The 23,907-nt window shown below is 47.4% G+C and overlaps 1 protein-coding gene and 1 pseudogene across 2 annotated transcripts in view; both read right to left on the bottom strand.

Annotated features, from left to right (window-relative positions):
• Positions 1-3,703: 3,703 nt before the first annotated feature.
• LOC149346319 (sodium-coupled monocarboxylate transporter 2-like) overlaps positions 3,704-23,907 on the bottom strand; it is a 95,515-nt gene continuing 75,311 nt past the window's right edge. The window contains exons 10-15 of the mRNA XM_089586369.1: positions 21,161-21,228; positions 9,350-9,436; positions 8,291-8,463; positions 6,901-7,004; positions 5,654-5,757; positions 3,704-5,588 (exon numbers count right to left, since the gene is read on the bottom strand). Of these exons, the coding sequence (XP_089442495.1) occupies positions 5,496-5,588; positions 5,654-5,757; positions 6,901-7,004; positions 8,291-8,463; positions 9,350-9,436; positions 21,161-21,228 (629 nt within the window). The 3' untranslated portion in view covers positions 3,704-5,495. The remainder of the gene's footprint in view (positions 5,589-5,653; positions 5,758-6,900; positions 7,005-8,290; positions 8,464-9,349; positions 9,437-21,160; positions 21,229-23,907) is intronic.
• Positions 18,645-20,766, bottom strand: LOC149346320 (uncharacterized; annotated as a pseudogene). The gene is made up of 2 exons (XR_016292067.1): positions 19,647-20,766; positions 18,645-19,388 (listed from the first exon to the last, which is right to left on the bottom strand). The product of XR_016292067.1 is annotated as an uncharacterized LOC149346320 (transcript).

Raw genomic sequence — 23,907 nt, forward strand, 5'->3', positions numbered from 1 at the left:
AAACTTCTAGATCATTGATAAACATACAAGAGCGCGGAGAAAAATATGAGGGAGAAAGATGTGTGAATGAAAATGTGTGCGTATAACTGTCCTGCATATAAATAAATAAGTAAAAGAAGGAAAGTAAGAAATGTTTTTCTGTGGATAATGGCGACATGTGGCGAGAGCGTTTGTTAGCCGCTCCGAGAAGGTGCGGCCATCCGTAAGCTAGCACCCGAAAGGCGGCGACCTTGGCTGGTCACTTTTGGAAGCAGAGTTTCCCAACTAGTCATCAAAGAGCTCTGCTTCTGACATCCTACGCAGGCACTCCTTAAAATGTTGTTTCGATCTCGGCATTAAAAGTTTCAATGGCAGCGCATCATGGTTGTTTCAGCAGCCGATAGAGACGAAACAACTTACAAAAGCATCGTAGCCCCACAGGTGCATTGGGAACACCCAGTTGTTGAATTTTTTCAGCGGTCTTTGGCTACTCTTGAAATTCAGTACCTATTTTACTACAAGAATAACACCAATCTGACGTTAGGTAAAGATATGTACCCTTAGTATCTCCGGATGTTGCTCATTATGAAATGCGGCAACGACTTCTAACTTCTAGAAGAAGGCACCATAGCACCAGTCCAGAGTTATCTGTTTCTTGCTTCATCGAACGGCAATGTTACCGCCGGCTTAGTGACATTATTATTGGTTTTGTTCACTATTTGTTTTGCCACATTGACCCTAATTAAGGTTTGTGATGTCTTGTTCCGAAACGAGACGACACAACTAATACCGAGAGCAGAAGCAACAGCTGACCGTCCTGCATTCAATTCAGTTAATACGCACGTTTGTCAGTCTTGCGCTGAGTGCAAAAAGATTATGCTATTGTTTCTCCAATCGTCATCATTTTCATCATCATCAGCAGCAGCCTGACTACGCCCACTGCAGGGCAAAGGTCTCTCCCATGTCTCACCAATTAACCCTGTCATTTTCCAGTTGCGGCCACCCTATCCCTGCAAACTTCTTAATAGAACTCCAAAATCCAAGAAAACCCGACACACAAATTTCAACTCAAAGCCGCACTCAAACGGTCGTACATGTGCAAGACTACCAGTACCTTGTCTTGCACAGGGAATACAGGCAAACAGCGTTACCGACAGGATTGATTTGGCTCTTGCCGTGCCGTTTATTAGCAAAGACAAATGCAACAAGAAGAGGCGCACCTCTTCAATGTGACAGTAGCAATCCCTCACTGTGAGGCTACATGGACAGTCTCCGATGTAACTGAAAGGATCATGGTAACATTTTTATTGTGGTTTCTGAGCAACAAAAGCTTCTCAACCCTATCGAAAAATCTCATATATATGTGTCTTATGTGTCTGGTTCATACGAGATTATGGAATATGTGTCATATGTGTGATATGTGTCATGTGTGATATGTGTCATATGTGTGATATGTGTCATATGTTTCATATGTGTGATATGTGTGATATGTGTGATATGTGTCATATGTGTCTGGTTTACAATTATTGGGAAAGGAAAGGGAAGGGCTGGGGTGGAATTATAAGGCAATTAACAATAAAATAGCTTCCATTGAAGTTAGTGAACTAAAGAAAGTAAAAAAAAAAACTCTGCCTCTCCCGTAAACGAGAGTAGAGTAAGCATGAAGTGTTTACGGGCCTTATGTCATCTCGGTGGACACCCGAACCGCACCGTACAGGAAGGGAGGAACGCCACCACCCGTTCAGCGCGATGCCTTGCCATTTGACCGCAAGGTTTTTTGAGGAAAGGAAATGGCGCAGTAATTCTCTGCCATCTCGGTGGACACCCGAACCGCACCGTAAAGGAAGGGAGGAACGCCACCACCCGTTCGGCGCGATGCCTTGCCCTTTGAACGCAGCGCTTCTCCCCCGGGCCCCTGTGCGCCTGCGCGGCTTTGCTTCGATGCGCGAAGCCCCTAAGAGATCACGTATGACAACGAAGTGTAACGTGGCATTTATGTGCTTTTTGCACGCGTTATTAGAAATCGTAAATTATAATTCCGTGCATTATCAAACCCACAGCTCCACTGATATCTTGATAAACATTGAGAAGGCACTGGCAGCAGTTATTTTTTGTCTCGTTTGGAGAGCAACCGGCGCTTGCATGCCGGTCGCGTAGGAGGGCTTAGAGAGTCTCGTTAAATCTCGTTAAGTCTCGTACGGTGCCCGGATGTTCACGTTTCAGAGCCCGGATGACTGGAATTCAGTGCCCGGATGACTGGAATTCAGTGCCCGGATGACTGGATTTCAGTGCCCGGATGACTGGATTTCAGTGCCCGGATGAGTGGATTTCAGTGCCCGGATGATGGCTCTCGGTCTCGGCGTGACGTCACCACACTGCCGACAACGGGGGCTAAAAGCATTTCATGCTTAAAATTCGGACGTGAAAAAAAAACTACGGGTGTGTCCGGATTCGAACCACTGACCTAGAGATCTACAGCTCACTACACTAACCACTACACCACGGCTGACTTTTTTTTTCTTTCATGGTATTAATTTACATGGTTTTGTATACAAAGCATATATATACATATGTGTGTGTGTATATACACACACAAAAACAACGGAAAACTATTGGGTTATATTTGGATGACAAGACTTATGCTATGCTTCCCACTACTTTAGAATTCGACGGTTAGGTGCGAGGTCAAATGTTTATTTGTAAGGTTTAAGAGCTGAACTACAGCCGATTGCACTTCCACTGACATTGTGAATCTTGATGTGCTCAGTGATAAGCACTGCAAAATCTGATATTTGTATGTATTTCAATTTTCACAGCGCCTGCACCATTCAAAGTAGTACTCTCATTGCGCACCTATTGATAGCTACAGTCGGAGCTCTTGCATGAAAATACCTGGCGTTATTCGCTCAACAGCTCAACTAAGCCCAGAAGGCAATATTTGCCTTCTAGCTTAACGTTTGACCAAGCACATTGGAAACGCCTAACGTCATACTGTTTGGATAGGCGCTGTTTACAACAAGAGGGCACAAGCATAGAATCATTGAGAAAAATATTTGAAACAGGCCAAGAGTTTTTTTTATGCGTTGGTTGGGCACTTGTTACTCGCTTGTTCATCCCTTCTTTTCCGCGTGTTTCAGACAGCAAGGCCCACTATATAAGAGGCACTCATCAGCGGCTATTTGTTTCGCACGAGATTGATGTAAGCTGATGCGACGCATATCGGAGCTCTTGTGTACGCACGAGTGTCGCGTGTCAGTTGAGGTATGCCACATATGTAATAAGTCCATACAAATCACATTTCCGTAGCGCGTGAACTACTATATATGCAGCACATGTGTTCATTTGTGACATTTGTGACGCGTATGAGCTCGTACGCGACACATATGAACTCGTATGAAGCATATGTGCTGATACGAGGCGCATTCGCCGACACATATGGCTCATATGATGCCCATATGAGTCCATACGAGGCGCATATGTGGCACATATGAACTCGTATGAAGCCTATATGTGTTCATATGAGGCACATATACTGACACATATAACTCATATGGGCTGCATACGAGTTCATATGAGGCACATATACTGACACATATAACTCATATGGGCTGCATACGAGTTCATACGAGACACATATCTGACACATATAGCTCGTATGTAACACATATGGAATGATACGAGACACATATGAATTCATATGAGATTTTTCGATAGGGAAGTGTTTACTAAGAAGCTGAAATCCTAAAAAAAGAAGTCAAAATGGCGAAGGGAAACACGCACGATCAGTAATACGCAGATAAGTGCCACACAGAAGATTGTTCCACCCAGTTCCCAAGCAGAAGACGTAACGTGGGACAAATGAGGCACTTAAGAAAGGGCACGGGAGGACGCAAGCATGCTAGAAAACAGGCACGCTCAGCACGCGGCCAAGCACGAAAAAGAGAGGCTGCTGAGCACGGCGGCATGCAGAGCACGAAAAGCGGCACGACAAATCTAGCATGCTGTGTAGTTAAGAAAAGCGGCTGAGGTCCAGGGATCAATAAGCTTCGAAAGCGGCCAGGGAGACCCTGCTTGCTACTTAGCTCCATGAACCGAAACCAGTGAAGGCGTCGACGTGTTCAGCAGCCAAGTGGGCAAGTATGAACCGAGGCGCTGTAATTTTCAAACATGAACCATATTGGAATGTGCTAGGAGTTTTCTTCAATGCATTTATTCTATAGCGGCGCTGCCGTCAGCCCCGGCTCCAGTGACGAAGAGATTCAGGCACGAGCGCGATGGCGAACGCTTACGCTGATGACATGAGAACAGTTAAGAAGGACGGATAGGTGTGCGAGTTGGTAAAAGTTCACTGTGGCTTCTAAAGCGCGAAACAGACGAAAGCACAAAAGAAAGACACAACAGGTGGGCGCTGAATCGCAACTGAATTTTTTTGAAAAGAACACGAAATTTATACATCAAACTCAAGTGACATTACAGAGCCCAGAGCACATTCACAAGCACTTCCAAGCGGAGACTTTTTAGCTCATAATTTGCCACGCGGTGAAATCCCATCAAAACCGGACTTCACCTCTGCTTTGTCTATCTCAAGTTAAGATAATGAATTATCTAGAAGCAGAATCTCTTTGTCCGACAGCAACAAGGAAGGCTGGCTTATGCAGGTGACTACATTTTGTGGATAAAATAAACTTCCATTAGTTCGCGGAATTGTCTTATCCCGGTGGCGCAGCAAAGGACCCGCCTGTGCAGACCATCGCCACCGGCCGGGCTGCCAGTGGTATGGACCTTAGGAACATAAACACTTGAGTGCAGTGGGGTCGTGCGGGGACCCTGGGGCGTGCCCCGAATTCCTCTTCAAATAAAGTTTTTTTTTCTGTCTCTCTCTTATCCCGGTGGCGAAACAAAATCTTTGTGTTAGCGATTAAAGGGCGGGATTTTTTTTTCTTTTTCATCATTCTCGCAATCGCTGCAGTGGTCTTTTAAATGGGAATATCTAGAATCTTACAAAAAATTCAGATGCTCTCGCTAACTAATGTTAATGCAGCGACAGGTCTGACCTATATAAACTTTCTTGCATGACAGAGGAAGCTCGTGCACTACTGCGCAGGCGTGATCTACTAACCTTGGCATATGTGATACCTGGCATGTAAACGGACTGGTGTCATCTTATTATGGCGGTCGTTAATGGCACGGCAGAGCCCGTTCAACTTATATTGCGCTGAAAAAGCGATGTCCACCTCAAATCTTCTTTTGCGCTTTCGTCTATTTCCTGCTTTACCACCAACAATGTGAAAAGTTCTAGGAACTGGTCCAAGTATCAGCGTCGATTGTCAGATCCGCCCGATCAGTAGCCGCGGCTGCCGGGCTCCCTACATAGATGGAGCCGGTTCTCAACCACAAGCCATCTCCCTCATCATCAACACCTCGTTCTAGAAATGCTTACACATACTTTCGAAGAGGAGATAGCCAGGAAATACTTTTCGGGCTGTGGCCTGCTCGCTTTTCTTCATAAGATTATATTAAATGTTGCAGTTTCTTTCATCCATGATGAAAGTCTCGAACTCTGCCTGACTGCTCTTATTGTTTTCGTCGTACGGCGTTTCCTCAACATTCTGAAAAGAAGAAGAAAACGCTAGAATTAAGGCACGGCACTCAAAAACTAGATGCAATAACTCACCTCACGCTCGTGCTTACAGAACAAAAGGCTCCTTGATTTCCGCCATAACCGTACGAGAGCGTCGCTGCATAATCCACGTTGAATTTTCTTGCTACTCATTTCGCCTGAAACAAGAGAGAAAGAAACCCACAATGTATCCCCACATAAATTACTTCGTATTCTACCTAAGTGTCAATGTCCGTAATTTCGAAAGCTGGGAATGCGTCAGCAATGTTTTCTACGTGAAGAAGCATTTGCTTTCGTAACGTAAGAGTTTTGAACGGAAAACTACGTGTGCGGCCACGCTGACTCAGTGGCTATGGTGCTCGGCCACTAACCCTATATTGGCGGTCGCCGTGGTCGCATTTAGATGGAGGCAAAATGCTAAACTCCAGTGTACTAGTCGATGTCAGTGCATTAAAGAACCACAGACAGTCGAAATTATCCGGATTCCTGCGGTACGGCACCCACCATAGTCTGAGTCGCTTCGGGATGTTAAACTATGTGAAAAAACAAATAAAACAATTACATTATATTTACAGCGAGATATTCATATAACTTCTACAACTTTGTAGTAATGCTCCCAAAAGAGCGGTAGTGTCGCCTGTCACTCGTCGTTTGCTAGTGGCGGACATTGGCAGTGTTGGCAGATAAATAGCTGCAAGTGCTTGTTACGTCATCGACAACTGCCTGTGAAGTCGTTCCGCAATTTTTTCTGTGCTATGCACTTATCTACAAGGCGTTGATCTGCCCAATACTGCAATGTACACAGCTAGAATAAAGGAAGGCTGTAATGGAAGGCATGTATATGTTGGTTTTGTCCAACAAAAACGAAGCACAAAGAAAAAGGCGACTGCGCTTTTTTTGCGCTCAGCAGATCTCTTACCATCGTTTCGTGTGCCCTTCCTCTTTGTAGAAGTAGTGCTGCTCATTTATGGCACGAGCCTCAGCACAAATGTAGATATGATGAGAGAAGAATTTCCGGAGCCGTTCAGGATTCCGAATGAGTATAGATTGCCCCCCCCCCCCCTTTTTAAAAAAGTCTGCGCCCACATCGCCCAGCAGAGGGGCGTTGTTAACTTTTGTCTCAATCACAATTCGGCAGCTGCGGCCAGGATCGAACTTACAACCTTAGGTTCTGCTGTCCAAAGGCGAAAGCCACTCATCCAGAGTGACGGATAAGAGCAAATAAAGAACGTAAATAATATTTAATTTTCATAAAATTAATACTAAAATTTTACACCTACTACGTAAACGTAAAGGCATACCTGTCAGAGCGCTTATGAGCACTGCGATTAGAATGGTTGCGAAAATGCAGAAGAAGCTGCTCCAAAGGTGCGACAGGCGAAACAGGAAGAATGTGCCGTCCGACCTGCGAAAAAAAATAAAATAAAAATAAAAGTCTGAAGGCAGACGCAGAGTCGCAGTGACGGAAAAACTGATGAGCTTTTCGTCAAAGTAAGCGACACTCAGCGCCGGGCTTTAGACCGTCCGATTCTCCTCCTCTGATGGAGAGGTGGAAAAAATAATCGGTATCTGGCCACAGCAACCCACGGCCCGATTGCCTAGAAATCACCCATTCAACATACCTTAGGGCGTCATGCTTCTGCGTCAGATGGTAACATTGGTCCGCGCATGCTTATGGCATAAGCAAATTCAGCACCGAGATCAAAGGAGCAGCCAGATGGCAGGACTTGACTGTACCGACGAAAGCCCCATCTTCCCTCAAAAGGTTATGTACACCCTCTCCTATCCTGAGATGCCGTGAAATGTAGGAGCAGTATTCTATTCTCGAACACCTTCAAGGTCTTGAGGTTATTAATTCCCTTCTCTGAACCGGCTCTGAAAAAAGTTTCTGAAAAGAGCACTGGCTTTTCTTGCGCTATTACATGTATATAAAAAGTTTGAAAGAATTTTGCAGGAAACAGTTGAAGCTACGTTATCAGCTTATATGCGATTTTTTTCTTCAGACTGTACGACGTGATGTACGCACCCATACCACTCATAAAAAAGGAAAGAGAAAAAAAAGGCGCGTTTTACGTGGAAAGGAAACATTGCAGGCACGCATCGAATGGGGAGCCAAAGAAGCCCCCCCCCCCCCCCCCCCCGCCTCCCCTGGAGTGAAACTCCTTTCCCCCCAGTTCCCAATGCATTGCTCTTTTAGGCCCAGCGTCCCCTCCATTCTAGACAAGAGTTACCTTGGGCCTCTGAAGAAAACATTTTAATGAGAAAGCATTTTCTGGCTCATCAATGGCGTTCGTCCGACGAAACAAAGCTATAGCGACTCCAACACTATCCACAAAACAATGCCTATATTGGCTAAACTGGCAAAACAATCATTTCATTGCAAAAAAATCATTCGAAATAAAGAATAAAATTCCAAAATAAAAAAAATAACAAACAAGAACACAACGAAAAATAGCAATGTGAAATAATAAAAAATCAGATCAAATTAATGACCAAAAAAAGAAAAAAAATGGAGGGAAAAAGAGGACAGGGAAAGGCATTCGCATTTCTGCTCTTAAGCGCGCTTAAGTGCAATCCTTTAATTTTTCTGGCTTCGTGCCTGGCACACTAGCATCATTTTTTTTCTCAGAGAATACTCCAAGAATTGTTCGTGAACAGCCATTTCAGGCTACGTGATCACAGTTGTCTTACCTTGTGTCAGGCGCCGTTAATGTGGCGTTAACTGGTGAGACAGCGGCGTTTAGGTTTCCAGGGCAGTAGTCTAGTGACACTGGGGCCCGGGTTGGCCTTTTTCCACTTGTAATTATTTCCGCGATGTGCCACATTTCGTACAGAATGGTCACCAGCGTAGCTACGCCTGCACCCTGTGTGAGTGATTGCGTTTAACGTAACGTTCAGTTGTGCCAAAAGAAAACTGAACAGCACTTGCGCGTTTGTTAAAAAGGTCTCATTCCACCTGTTGGGCAAAATATTTGTGCGTTTATTGAGCATGCGTAAGGAAATTGACTGAAAAAAAAATTTCTCTGTATTTCCTAGTATCCTTTTTTCTCACTCTGAAAAACTGTCGGCTCCAAGCATATCCATAACTCTGATATAACCCGCAAGAGAGGAAAACTTGGATTACTATCGAGGTTATTCGCAAAAAATCGAAAAAAAATTTATTCTGGAAATGTTATGCATTTTAGCAGTTCTGCTGTGGCGCGAAACGTATTTGGGAAAAATGCGGGTTGCACTGATCAAACAAGGTGTGCGCCGGGATAAAGACAAAATAGAACATATATAACGCAGAATACGGACATGAGTTAACATTCTGTAAGAACGGGAGGCGTGAAAAAAACGTCTAGTACGATTACCGTCTCCAGAATAGCTTCCACGTTTGGCTCTTTGATGAAAAATTTCTCAAATCACCCAAAACAAGAAGGAAAGACAAGGTATATACAGCAATTTTTCATTTGTCATGTAAATCGCATCACGCAGTGCACACGAGGAGTAATACAATATTTTTTCACAAAAGCTCACACGTGAAATACTGGCGATGAGTACGTTTGAACTCAAAGTTGTTATGCGAGATTTTTTTTTTTTTGCATTTGAATCATCGCGCTTGGTTGGGCACTTCCTAGGAATGCAGTCGTTGAAAAGTAAGATAAGAAAAGGGAATGAAATAAGGCATATAATATGGTACGGGTACACTCAGTATTGCTAAATATGATCAGTTATAAGCACAGCAATCAAAATAAGAAGCGCGCTTACCTTAGAGTGGACGAATGGAAACAGCACAGCGAGCAGGCACAATCCGACGTAGGGTGCCGTGACTGAAGAATACACCATGAGAAATATCTGAAATAGCCAAATTGCAACTGCCGAAACTTTAGCCAGGTAATTCACCGAAAGCACTATAAAGGCATAGCAGTTTAACATTCATACACAGTAATAAAAAAGAAGCAGCAATAAACTGCACTTTCTTGCGTCGTGAAATATAAAGAAGCACAAATTAATTTGCACGAAGTAGAGAGCATTGAACATTTGGGCATGTGATCGTACGGTGAAAAAAAGCTGCTGTTTTCCTCGGTTTCTGTCTGGTGAATCTTTGAGCTGGGTAATAAAACGACAGTTAAAAAACGTGCAAGAACCTTAAGCGCATTGCAAGCAAGGTGTGTCGCAAGTGTTGGAATGCTACTATTAGCTGTAGATCAATTTTATTTTGCAGCTAGGCGCGTTTGCATTTTTTTTGTATTGACTGAGCAGTGAATCTGCAGTCTCTACTACCTCTTAGTTTTCTACTGTATTGGTTCGCGAAACGTATAGGGTTAATTGTAGTAATAATTCCTTTATAGGGTTTAACGTCGAAAGCCACTAAGGCTATGAGGAATAGCGGAGTGGAGGGCTCCGAATAATTTAACATTCATTAACATGACATAGGAGCATTGACATGGTACGGTACACGGGTGCCTAGTATTTCTCGTCCATCGAAATCTGACCGCCACGGGAATGATCGAACCCGCGTTTTTTAAGTGAGGATCCGGGCACCATAACCACTGAGCCACAGCGACATCTCGTTATTATAATAATTTCTCACCTTAGGGGTGTCAGTGGTGGTTGTGCAGACTAAGAAATATGAAACTAAATCTTTTTATCACTAACACTCTCATAATGTCGAAGAAACGTTCACACCACGTAACTAGCAACGAAGTTTTCGGGCCTTGAGAAAGCAAGGTTGCTTATGTGGCTTTGACAAAGCGATTTTTAAAGACCCATTTTGCGATATGTTTCAGCGGTCATGTACCACGAATTTGGAACCATATATTAAAGAAACACAACCGCCATTCTGCAACAACTTTGTTACGTGAGTGTACCCTTTTCAATGCGCGAAATTTCTTTCAAATTTTAGAGCGCAGCTCTTAAACTCCCGTTGCTGCGTTGAGTGAGGGAAAGAAAAATATTGTCGTAAAGGGATTCTCCCGGCGAAGGTGGAGCCTTCAGTGCAGGGTCCCAGTGGCCTACGCCATCTTACGAGCCTTGTCGATCAGCCTCAGCTATCATTCAGGCTTCGAGCAGGGCAGCGCAGCCTCCCACTGCTCCGGTGTTGGTGTGTTGTTTATTGGCACTGCCTGCATTTTTGACAGGCCCAGGTAACGCGATAGAGCGTTGGGTGTTCCCCGCATAGCGGGCATTTGTTCTCAGATGTGGAAGGATAGATTTTGCTGAGTACTATGAGATCGGCATACTGAAAAAATTGCTCAGAAACACGGGATAATGCAAGATAAATGCATCAGCCAGACTTCCGCCCGCTTCTCTGATAGGGAGTTCCACGTTTTGGCCAAATCACTCGGCTATACAGGGGGTGACAAGTGATGTTCTTGACGATAGCTTGGTGTGGTTTGGTTTTTTTTTCCTATTTATATGTGCATGTTTTTGGAATAAAAGTTCAGTTTTGAGTAGCGCTCGTCCTTGTATTTGTCTCTGCTTTGTCCTCGTCTTTCTGAGCAATTGTTTCAGTATGCATATCAACCAACAAGCCCAACTTTCTGCCCTCAGATCGGGTATGTATTAGTCTGTAGCGGTCTCCAGGCAACTGACTGCTCTCTTTTAAGGCATTTGGTGAGGAGCGGGGTAGGTCCACCTGAGCGCTCGTTTATGCTCTAAGATGGCTCCATATCGTCTAGTGACGGCCCTGCGTTAAGCGGCGTCCTCGGCGCCGGCCTCGAGTAACCGATCGAACGAGAGCATCGGGGGACAAAAGAGTGAACGCAGAGAGCAGAGGAGGACGTCACTTTCGAAAGAGACATCAGTTTACCAGAGTACACTGTGGGGCCAGTTGGTCATACATAATCTGAACGAAAAAATGTAGCGTTGAAACAGGACACAGCAAGATGAGGACAGGACGGGGCTACAACTTACAACTGAACGAAATCGATCAATAAAAGACACATCCCTTCTCGAGCAAAGACACGCATGCGCAAACTTGAAAGAATGGCAAAACTGTGATAATCTAGAAAAAATCTAGCACAAAACACAAGAAGCCGCACGTCTCATGCGCTACAGATATTGTTTATCAGTTCCCTCTCCGCTGCGGAAGTGTGTACATTGGGCAGACGGGCAGATGCCTAAACGTGAGGCTGAGTGAACATGTGTGAGCGCCAGCTCATCCCCGTCGACGGAGATCTTTCGCCGGAGGGCGAGCAACCCGAACTTTGAGTCCGAGCAACCCGAGCCGCCCGTGTGAGGAGAGAGTGATGTGAGGAGAGGATGAGGAGGACGAGCGCTCGCGCGGCGCGTAAACAACGGACTCAGGTGTTGGACACGAAAGAAGCAACAGGACCTCTTGTTAACCCAGAGCTCCTTTGTAAAGAAAAGACGAATAAACGTCTTTTGAATTGTTCGTTTAACCTAACAATTGAGAAGTGAGATAGAGTCAACGTTCGCCCGAACTTACGAAGTTAACCGGCAAGCCCCACCATGCCTGTCACCCGCACCGGAGCATCTTCCACGCATATGGCAAACGAAGATGGCGGACGACCGAGCAACGATGGCGGGAACGACGACGCCGACGACTCAAGTGAAGGCGGATCCGACAACGTGGTGACAAGTGGAAACGTATCCCCGATACCTCCGTCAACGATTAACGTGGCGGAAATCATGCAGGCCAGCGTTCAGGCCGCAGTGAGAGAAGCTATCAATGGAATTGCCTTGCCTCAGACGCAGCAAGCAGCGGCCACACCCATCATCGGCGCGGGAGAGACAGCTCGGTTAGTGCCATCGTTTGATCCGGTGTCATCCAGCTCTCCGACAGTAGACGCTTGGATAAGACCCGTGGACGACTTGGCACAAGTCTACCATTGGTCCGACCGGCTGACATCTGGAAACGCACTCTCGAGGTTGGAAGGGCCTGCAAAGACATGGTATGACTCCCTCTCTTCCGTCAACAAAACATGGCCGGAATGGAAAGAAGAAATTAAGCGCGCCTTCCCCACGACAGCGGGATTCCAACGACTCCATCGGGAAATGCAGGAGCGACGGCAAAAGCGCGGTGAGCCCATCGAGTGTTATTACTACGACAAGCTCTCGAAAGCTCGCCGTTGCAACCTCAAAGATGAAGCTTGCATTGAATACCTCATCACGGGGCTATACGATGACGACGTGATTAGAGCAGTGAGCGTACGCACGTACGAGTCGCCGGAAGACCTTCTTCACTGCCTGAAACGCCTCGAAGAAAGATTGGGAAACACTGCCTCCAAAAGTTCAAAAGCAAGTGGTCCCCCGAACTACTCTCGTTTCCCCGCATATGCCAACGCCCATGGCAACAAAAGCGAAGCAATGGCGTCGGCCTTGAACACTACCGACCACAAGAACCTTTCTCCGAAGGCGAGGAGGAAGCCGCCATGGAATGAAAGAGGAGAGCCCCTCTGCTTCAACTGCAGCGAGTACGGTCACGTGTCCCTCAATTGCCCGGACCCACAGCGAAAGGCGAGATGCAACGCTTGCGGACGAGTGGGCCACGGAGAAAAAGACTGCAGGGCAAAAACGGAGAGAGGAGCGCGCGTCGCTCAGAACGTGTTGGGCTTTGACCTCCGAGCCGCTGAAGAGGCGAACGAAAAGTACTTTATGATGGCGAAAGCGAACGGCTGCGACATACGAGCATACGTCGATCTCGGTAGCCAATGCGTAACTCTGCGGAAGGAGGATGCCAACCGAATCGGAGTCGCTTACACGAAGTTGACAAAGCCGTTCACTATCGGGGGCTACGGGTCCGGACATGTGACACCGTGTGGGGAAACGAACATCACCCTCACGGTCGACCAAGCTACAGCGGACGTTCCCGTGCTGGTCGTGCCGGACGCGTCACAGTCCATACCCCTACTTGTGGGCCAACCTTTCACCGAGCAACCACACATCACGATTGTGAGGCGGAAGAACACAGTGCGGATTTTGAGGAGCACAGGAACGAGGACAATAGAGACGACAAGCTTCAGTCCATTGAAATTCCAGAGCTCCCAGAACGACCTGTGTGCCTATGGGCGAAGGAAACAACGGTTGTGCCCCCAAAATACGTGGGTTTCGTTAAGCTCTACGCCATTGGTAGCGCACCACGCTCAGATGTCTTCGTGGACATGCAGCTCAGGTGCCAAGAAGGTCGAGAGCATTGCATACCACGCTGTGTCCTATGCGTTGACGGGACCAACGAAACAATAGTCCCTATAATGAACATTTCCCATCATGAACTGATCATCAAAGAGAACGAACGAGTCGCACGAGCTGAAATTTGCTACCCAGACGATGCATCGCCACGAGAGGGTGAGTCGGACACCAGCATTGTCCAGCCCTTATTGATACCGAGCGAAGAGATTCAAGTAGGTCCTGGTGATGCTCCTGAGGAACGTGCAAAGCTCGAACAGCTTATTTTTGAGTATCGGGACTGCTTCGCAACCACCGTTTCAGAGATTGGCTGCACAAATGCCGCTGAAATGAGCATTGAGCTAACAACGCTGGAGCCAGTGAAATTTCGTCCCTACCGACTCTTACGCCGAACGGCCACACACAAAAGAAATGATTGAAGAACTAAAGCAAGCTGGCATTGTTGTCGACTCCAAATCGGATTATGCAAGTCCTATCCTACTGGTGCGAAAAAAGACAGGGGAGCAACGAATTTGCGTGGACTACCGTGCCCTCAACCGTGTCACAAAAAAGGACCGGTATCCACTGCCTTTAATTGAGGATCAACTGGACCGTCTGAGAGGGAAATGCTTCTTCACGAGCCTAGATCTTGCGTCAGGCTGCTATCAAATTCCTATGACCGAGGAATCGAGACACAGGACGGCGTTCGTTACTCCAGACGGCCATTACGAATTCGTTCGAATGCCATTTGGCTTGGCCAACGCACCGGCAGTGTTCCAGAGAATGATCAACGCTGTGCTGGGTCCTCTACGATACACCGTGGCTCTCGCCTACATGGATGACATCCTGCTGCCCACAGCGACCGTGGACGAGGGGCTTGACCACCTGAGGATGCTTTTGGATGTCCTCCGTGGAGCGGGATTAACACTGCGATTGAGCAAGTGCCGTTTCTTCTTCGAGGAAGTCGATTATCTTGGCTACGACATCTCTGCCAGAGGAGTGCGACCCGGAAGTTTAAAGATCCAGAGCGTCGCGGACTTTCCCGAACCAACGAATGTACACCAGGTGCGTCAGTTTTTGGGTCTGGCAAGCTATTTCCGAAGATTTGTAAAAGGGTTCGCCAGCATCGCTAAACCTCTAACGCGACTGACGTCTAAGGACGCAGTTTGGAAGTGGACTTCAGAGCACGATGCCGCGTTCACTGAACTGAAGATGATGTTGACTGAACGGCCAGTTTTGGCGCATTTCGCGTTCGACGCAAGAACAGAAGTGCACACGGATGCCAGCAAAGAAGGCCTAGGAGCAATACTTCTGCAAGAGTAAGCAGATGGGCAGCTTCATCCTGTCGTTTACGCAAGCCGGCGGACAACTGACTACGAAGAGAGATACCACTCATACGAACTAGAAGCGCTTGCGGTTGTTTGGGCTTTAGAAAAGTTTCGAGCGTACCTAATCGGGATGAACTTCAAGGTGGTCACTGACTGCAACGCAGTACGGGCAACGATGAGCAAAAGGAATCTGCTTCCCCGTATTGGCAGATGGTGGCGGCGACTGCAAGAGTTTACCTTCGACATGGAATATCCTAAGGGGGCGGCAATGACTCATGTTGATGCACTTAGCCGCTCTGCATACGACCCTCCAGAAGAGACGGATATTGTTCCTGGCCTTCACGTCCTTGCAACATGCATAGCGACAGAAGACGTGCTCACCGTTGCCCAGCTGAATGATCGAAAAGTTCAAGCTTTGAAGGAAAGGCTAGAAAAAAAAAGAAGACCTATCCACAGAAGACAGGCGCGTCAAAAACGAATACCGGTTGCGTAACGGCATAGTATTCAAGAAGAACCAAGAAACCGACTCGAACGAAGGACTCCTGTGGGTAGTTCCAAACCAGGCTCGCTGGAGAATCGTCAGAACATGTCATGATGACATTGGCCATTTTGGAGTGGAGAAAACCTTGAAGAAACTTAGGGGAAGTTATTGGTTTCCCAGCATGAAGCGTTACGTTAGAAGATACATAGCTTCTTGCATCGAATGTCTTTTCCAAAAGACGCCCTCGCCGAGGAATTTGACCATGAAGTTGGAACCAGGCGAGCCGCAGCGGCGGGGAATATCCGAGAAGACCAACGCAAGCAACAGGAGCGGTACAATGGGAAGCGGGTGGAAGCGCCGACATACAATCCCGGAGATGTTGTACTTGTTGAGCGAGAACCGGCAGCAAGTGGGGAGTCAAGGAAACTGAAAGAAAATACAAAGGACCGTACATCATCCGAGAAAGGCTTCCCAACGACCGCTACCGCATCGAAAACGTGCCTCCGGCGCGGCAAAGGCGAAGAGCATACAGCAGTATTGCACCGGTTGACAAGCTGAGGCTTTGGGACCGGGAATTCCACGAGACAAGTTCGGAAGAATCGAAACGCGAGGACGATTCCGACCGGGACGGTCGGTGGCACAGGATGGCCGAATGTGAGCGCCAGCTCATCCCCGTCGACGGAGATCTTTCGCCGGAGGGCGAGCAACCCGAACTTTGAGTCCGAGCAACCCGAGCCGCCCGTGTGAGGAGAGAGTGATGTGAGGAGAGGATGAGGAGGACGAGCGCTCGCGCGGCGCGTAAACAACAGACTCAGGTGTTGGACACGAAAGAAGCAACACGGCCTCTTGTTAACCCAGAGCTCCTTTGTAACGAAAAGACGAATAAACGTCTTTTGAATTGTTCGTTTATCCTAACACATGCATCTTCGCTTCGTCAGTGTAAGGAGATAGCGCCACCCAGCGGCGTTCGTGAGGAGAAGAAGACAAAGCACGAGGAGCGCGTGCGGAGGGGTACGCCGGGACAGGTCGAAGAGGATTACGTGGCAGAGAAGAGAAGAGCGCGGTGGGCGACGGACGTGGACGAGTTCTGCTGGCGCCCCGAGTTCCGGGCTTGGGCCTCAGCCGCAGACGTCCGGGCCACCAGACCTGGACATCCATCGTCGAGAGCCTCAACCACCAGGCCCAGGCGCCACTCTTCTCCGTCCATCCGTCAGCTGCTCCACACAGGCCGCCTCTGGCGCCTACGTGACTTTTCCGGGATACCAGACCTGGGAACCGTGCTGGGAGCCCACAGACGCCGACGCTGCGGTAGCCTTGCATCAACATTGGAACGCCCAGAGACTCCCTGACTGCCCGACACCCAGCCAGTCCTCCCCGCTCGTTGCTCGAATGAGAGACAAGTAGTGTGACTTTCCTCTTTGACTTTCTTTTTCCTGTATTTTTCGTAAGCACTTTGTTCTGTTCCCCGAGCATCCGATGAGCCCGCGGAACTCGCGCCAGCACCCAGGGATTACTCGGCCATACTACAAAACTACAGAGGCAGAAGATTGCGGTATCCCCCACCGCACAAATCTCTCAGCAGAGAGGAAGCTGTCACTTGGAGACAATTACAAACAGGCTCTTTCCCAAACCTACATATACTAAACAAAATGCACCCTACCATATACGCGGACAAATGTCCCTGGTGCGACGGAAAACCTACTCTCTATCACATCACATGGGCCTGCCAAAAGATAGACGTGGTCCCCAAAATACAAAACCCGAGTGCGGAGCAGTGGGAGACTCTGCTGTCCAGCGACCGCTGTGAAGACCAAGAAGGTCTGGTACAGCGAGCTCAACGGGCGGCAGTGGCCAGCGGAGCCCTGGACTGAGGGCAACCGACCACTGATTAGAGGCGGACGACTTCGACAGAGAAGACTCCTGGGGGTAAAATTAAGGAGAAAACGTCTCTGAAGATGCTCCCAAACCGCAGGAAAAAGGACTAGAGTAAAATAAAGTTTTTCCTTTCTTCCTTCCTTCCTTCCCCCGTGTGTTTTTTCCGTGTGTTGCTGCCTTGCTCTCTTGTTCCTTTCCTTTTTTCGCTCTCATACTGAAGTTGGTTTCCTTTCCTATAAAAGCCGCCTCGTTTATTGTTTGCACTTTTGTGTTTGTGTAAAATACAACCTGCAATCTCCCACAGATCCTCACAGTCAGCAAACTGATGAGCACCTGCCAAAGCATTGCAAGAGCTTCCCAGGTTGCTTTGCCTCTTCGAAGCACACGAAGATCTTAGGAAGGGGTAAAGATCAACTGGCGAGGGAAATCTTGCAAGCTCATGAAATATCACAACGCAGTAGTGACACTTGCATTAGCACACCATCTATTTACCTAATGGAAAAACAAAGAAAGTTTCTAAGACGCACTTGATGTTTGTACACAGTCTTCATGAGCGGTGACTATTCCTCCCCTTTTCGTCTCTTTTTCTTTTACCGGATTTTTCTAGCTTATCACAGTATTGCCATTCTTTCAAGTTTGCGCATGCGTGCCTTTGCTCGAGAAGGGATGTGTCTTTCGTTGATCGATTTCATTCAGTTGTATGTTGTAGCCCCGTCCTGTCCTCATCTTTCCGTGTCCTGTTTCAACGCTACGTTTTTCCGTTCAGAGACATCAGTTACTAGAACTTATGATTCCCTTGGAAAAAAGTAGAGCTCGATTGTCGCAATGAAACCCGGCATGATATAACGACTATCACTGAGGTAGTGAGGAGCCTGGGCGGCTCGTCACTACCTCAAGTTCCATCGCTCAACAGTTCTTGTTGTGGGAGAGGCAGTAACAAACCGAGAACTCCGACTCTTTAGCAAAGGGGAAACACAAAATAACACAGAGTCGCGAGAGAATCGGGGTGTCACACCGGCCCAGTCTTTCTCAAGACCTGGCGGTGATTCTGCAGCCGCGAGGACTGCGCAGCGCTGCTCGGACGACCAAACACTGAGAACTGGCCCTCAGTGGGGGCCAGTTCCGAGCGCATTGATGCCGTGATGGAGCCGTGGGATTATCATAAATTGACAGAAAATTTTTGTCTTTGACCGATTAGGGGCACGCGCCACCATTTTTGTGTGCGTAGAGCTGCTCACGAGGGTAGAGTGTACTAGAATAGGTTGAGTGGCCCGACCACAGCCGCGTCCGTGAGGCGCGGCGCGCGGAAAGGGCAGAGGGCGCTGCGAGCGACCTGGCTTGGTCGGCTTGCTGTCGCCTGCTTGCGGAGTTGCGGATCGCCGCACGCTTTGGTGGTACTCCGGCGGCTGGTTACGCTGTTCATTCAGTACGGACACAGATTTGCATCAGCATCATTTAAATAACAGACTGCTTGTGCGCGAAGACAATGTAAGTGCCTCCCAGTTGTAAGGAAATACTGCCGAGAGAATTGCTTGCTCGGAGCGTCTGCTGCTGGGACGGATTACGCGCTGCGCAATCGCTGCTCTGAACTTGTTTCGACCGCGGCGATCACCTAGACAAGTCTGAATCGATGCCGTCGTCATGTTGCGAATGCAAGTTTTTATTTGCTTTGTGTAAGCTGTGGAAACTCAAGCAAGAACAAGCGTTCCGTCGAACCTAGCAGCCGACACGACGGTCGCATTAACAGTTTCGGCACACTGTATGGCCAGTTTCTTCCTCAGTACATCTTCTTCCATAGTGGCATTCTTAGATCTCATTCTTTCAATTTGCCCCTTTAGGCTGAACACCTTCTTGGACAGTCGCCGGTGCTTTTGTAAAGCGGACCTTAGCTTCTGCGCAGCGGTCTTGGTCTTTTTGACACGTTGATTCTTCAGCCAGGAGATTCTTGTAACAAGAGCTTTTCGCAGGTAGCGACAGGACATGCAGGGCATTCCTAGAAAGAATGTGCAGTCACATTCTTGTTAGTCAACAAATATGCTGCAAGCAAGGAATAGGTAATGAAATGACTGAACCAGTGCTTCTATCCCTGGGCAGTAAAGGCACTGTAAAAGAATGATTCGAGCTCTTTGACAACAGAGAATGTTTGCAGCTTTTAGATTTTTAGCCTGTAGCGAGCCCCCTGTTTAGCATTACATGAAAATAATGTCCAAATCCATGCAACTGACAATAAAGATGATGAAGCAATATTTACCCTCTGTTGTTGTTGTCACCATGCACTTTTTGCTGTATAAACTTCCCTGCTTGACATCTGTTTTTTTGCAGTAGTGATTTTGTAAGATCCTCTGTCAAAATTGGTGACGCAGGAATGGCACCAGAACATGTAATTAAACTTGAGGCATGAAGGAGGGCTTCTTCTGCTTCAAGCACAGTTCTTACAGTTCCTTCGGAAACCTGTTTCCCTCCGAGAAATGCCTTGAAGGAGACATCCTTCTTTTGACTGAGGCTGAAAAGAACCGCTCTGTCCGAGCGCACTGTTCCAGTGCGCGCCTCCAGGTGTGTGAGCGCATATATACGGTGCCTTCGAAGTTTTCGAAATGGTGTAATGACCACTTGGCTGACGGAGTCTTAAGATGATTCAAATTATCCTCATCAATGCTTGGCGAGCCGCAATCGTTGCTTTCTAGTTCATCTTGTAAAGCTGTTGTCGAGCATGGGCTCTCTTCCTTCCTTTTTTTTCGCCTTGCACCCTGCAGCTTTGTAGACGCTTCCCTTTTGCGAGGCGCACGTTCGACCGGGACCGCCTTGCTTAGGTATTTAGGGGCATTTGGCAGTATTGTAGGCACTGCATCACTTGCGAGCGCCGGCACTCCACACTTTCCCGCCCACAATGTGCACGCACTCACGGAGAATATAGCGGTCCTCGAAATGCAGTTCACATACAGCACATTTGCTATCCAACGGCTTGTGGGCGCGATGTAGATTCTTTTCCCACAGCTTCTTACGGGCTTCGTCCTTTGGCACGCTGAACAAGGAGAGTTTCCGAGTGGCTTCCACACCAGCGTAACCGGTGCGACAGCCAGGCGCGTAGCAGTGCCGATGCCGGTCCTTCGGCATATTAAACACCTCACAATCTCAGCCATGCTCAGTGAATCTCAGCCAATCTCAGTGAAGAATTTCATTGCAAAACACAACAAACAACGCTTCGCACTCACGCCACCATCAGCACATCTCTCCGAGTGGGACCCGGCGCGGCCGGCGCTTCCCAATCCACCTCGACCGCAGCGCCCCCGCATAGCTTTCCGCGCGCGGAGCGTCATTCGAAAGCATGCGCGTCGGCGCGGGTCGCGGCACTCAACCTATTCTAGTACACTCTAACGAGGGTACAAGTGCGTCATCTGTGAAAACTTTGAGCGATGTTGCAGTAAAATGAGGCTTATGGCCACGGCCGTTTCTGTGAGGTGGCTGTGGGCGTCAGCACTCCCGCTGATGATTTCCTGAGGCATTTAGTAAGGTGTAGTCTCTCTACAAGGTTTTCTCCTACTGGCTTACCAACAGTATAGTTTCATAACAAGCATAATAATAATTTTTCCCCGTTGCATGGCTTGGCTGGTATAGTATATTTTTGAGTCGCGAATATAAAAGACTACTACTTTTACTGCGTACACCTATATGTTTACAAATATGGTCGAACGTTTCGTAGGATTCTTTCCTATTTACCAATTTAACTTAATTTTTATAAATCACAGAAAAGGTTTCACTACTTACCCTAGTGATGGATCCCATGTACACAACGAGTGTACTGTAAATTGTCATCATTAATCCTAAGAGGAGAGCTGTAAAAGAGAGGCAATTTCTAATATATTTCTGACACGCAGCATATGGATGCGCAAATTCAAAATGGCTCAGTATTGCCGTTTTTCACCGTGATTTCTTAACAAATATCTTCTATGTTGCACATGTTTCGTCATCTTTATATGCGCTTACTCTCCGTTGCAGATAAGTGCATTGTAAATAAACCGAACAAGTGAGCAGTTGCTACCTCTAGGTAACGATAAACCACATCTGGTAATAGAAGCCATGGGTTAAATTTTAATAGGGAAGCTTTATTGACGATTACCAGGTTTATTAGAGGCCTCAGAAACGTTGTTTGAGGGAAAGATTTGGCTGCGAAATTGCTTTAGCGAAATAGATGCATTCATGTTTTCTGGGGTCGTATTCCATAAGCTGTCCATTTTAAACTGGCCATTTTGCGTCTGTCTGGTCCTAAGTCATTGGTCACTCAGATATACCTGCGGCTTTCAAGCGTACGTGGAAAGCAACCTGACCATTGGGTGGTTGAGGACCGGACCTAACAATGGCTGCCAGTGGCTGTATATAGCAGCCGGTGGCAGCCATTGTTAGGTCTGGTCCTCAACCACCCAATGGTCAGGTCGCTTTCCACGTACGCTTGAAAGCCGCAGGTGTATCTGAGTGACCAATGACTTAGGACCAGAAGGATGCAAAATGGCCAGTTTAAAATGGACATCTTACGGAATACGCCCCTGCTCTCACTGTGCCACTATTGTCTAAGACACACGGGACCTACAGGCGTTCTCAACAGAAGCAGCTAGTTGGTGTGTGTTTCGTTTTCTACAGAGAGAATCTTTGATAGAAATTTGTAATCTAGGTAAATTAAAGTTTGAGCGCTGGTGGGGGCTGCATAAAGACACCAGTGACGGCCGTTGTGGTATCTCTGCTATAGCGAAGGCGGGAATAGAGTCGCTATGCATACGCTGATGTTTCTAAGTACGAAGCCTTGCGATACTTATGTGCGCAGTTCCTTGCGCGTTTGCGTTGTGCGTGCCTCACGATATAAGTGAATGTGTCAGTCTCAGCGCTTTTACCGAAATAGCGTAGACATCTTGAGGCTCGCGAAGCTTACACTCATTCTAGTTGTAGTATGACAGCAGTGGAGGTTTTTATTGCGTAAGCAATACTGCGCCAAGTTTCGAGCCGTTGCGTAGCTCCCGGCGTTGACCTTGAACCGCGTTGCTTCAGTCGCGTTCCGCCAGATGGCAGCACCGTCGGCGCGCCGCGCGGCAGCGGCGCCGAGCAGTCTGCTTTGTTAAAAAATACTGTGTGGAGCCTGGGAATCGAACGAGGGCCTTTGGCATTTGAAGCAGAGACGCTACCACTCCGCCACGAAGGCTCAGGGTTTGACCATGAATAAAGGCTCATCTAGTGAATGCATGGGTCTCGTAAACAGAATAAAAAAAATAAAAATAACAAAATAAAAAATCAAAATAGGAAAACACACAAAAATAAAAAATCAAAATAGGAAAACACACAAAAATAAAAAATAAGAAAGTAAAAAGACAAGAAACAAGAAACAAAGCCGCGGCGGCGAATTTTTTTTACAGGAGAAATTATAGAGGCCCGTGTACTGAGCGATGTCAGTGCACGTTAAAGAACCCCAGGTGGTCGAAATTTCCGGAGACCTTCACTGCGGCGTCTCTCATAGCCTGAATCACTTTGGGACGCTAAATCCCATAAACCAAATTAAATACAATAAAAACAAAGTAAAATATGAAAAATAAAAAAAACAATCCGTGCACCAAGAAACGCTTTCGCCTTGCATCGATGGCATTCAAATGATATCTGTTAAGCAATTAGCCTAATTTCTAGTCAGACCGCATAAATAAAAATAACACCGAGTAGGAAATTGGTCGAGTTGGGGAATCCAACCAGGGTCTCCGGAGTGCGAGACGAGCACGCTAACCACTACGCTATGCGAGCTCGATCGTTGGAAATGAACAAAGGAGCGTCTAGTGAATAACGGTGTCTTCGTTCACTCCCGTCTTCCTCCCTCCCTTTACGGCGAGGTTCAGGTGTCCACCGAGATATAAAAGACAGATGCATTTCCTTTCCTCAAAGACCAATTTACCGACGAGCAAGGCGCACAGCCGAACGGGCGATGGCGTTCTGTGGCAGCGTGGCGGAATGTTCACGTCACCAAATATGGCGGCGCCCATGCTCCCGCGTTTTAAGCGTCTATAAATGCGTGCTTGCGTTGGCGTGAATGATTTGCTATGCAGTCCTCTAATGAGAAGTGACAGCGACTGGAAGCAGCGAGAAAGCGACAACGTGCACAAGAGAAGCCACAACAGCGTGAAGAACGTCTTGCAAAGCGTCGTGCTAAGGATGCAGCTCGGCAACAACGTTCTACCTCGCAGAGTAGTTCCACGTCATCGGTCACCGATGAATCTCAACACCTGACTGCTCAGGAACCCCGCAATGCTGCCAGGCGAAGGAAACGTGTCGAAGAATCGCCAGATGAACGCGCACATTTAGCCGATTTAACCAGAGCTAAACCACTGCCAATTTTTCTTGATGGTTTCTTTTCAACTGTCCGCGGTCTCCCCAGATGTTTGATTTTTGAGTTCCGTCCGAGAAAAATATTGATGCTTCAAGGTTGAGCTCTGCAAATTCATACCTAACAATTTTTCAACACGAAAGAGTTTATGAATGAAACT

Source organism: Amblyomma mixtum, chromosome 4 (genome assembly GCF_055824585.1).
Source record: "Amblyomma mixtum isolate Tamu chromosome 4, ASM5582458v1, whole genome shotgun sequence".
NCBI lineage: Eukaryota > Metazoa > Arthropoda > Arachnida > Ixodida > Ixodidae > Amblyomma > Amblyomma mixtum.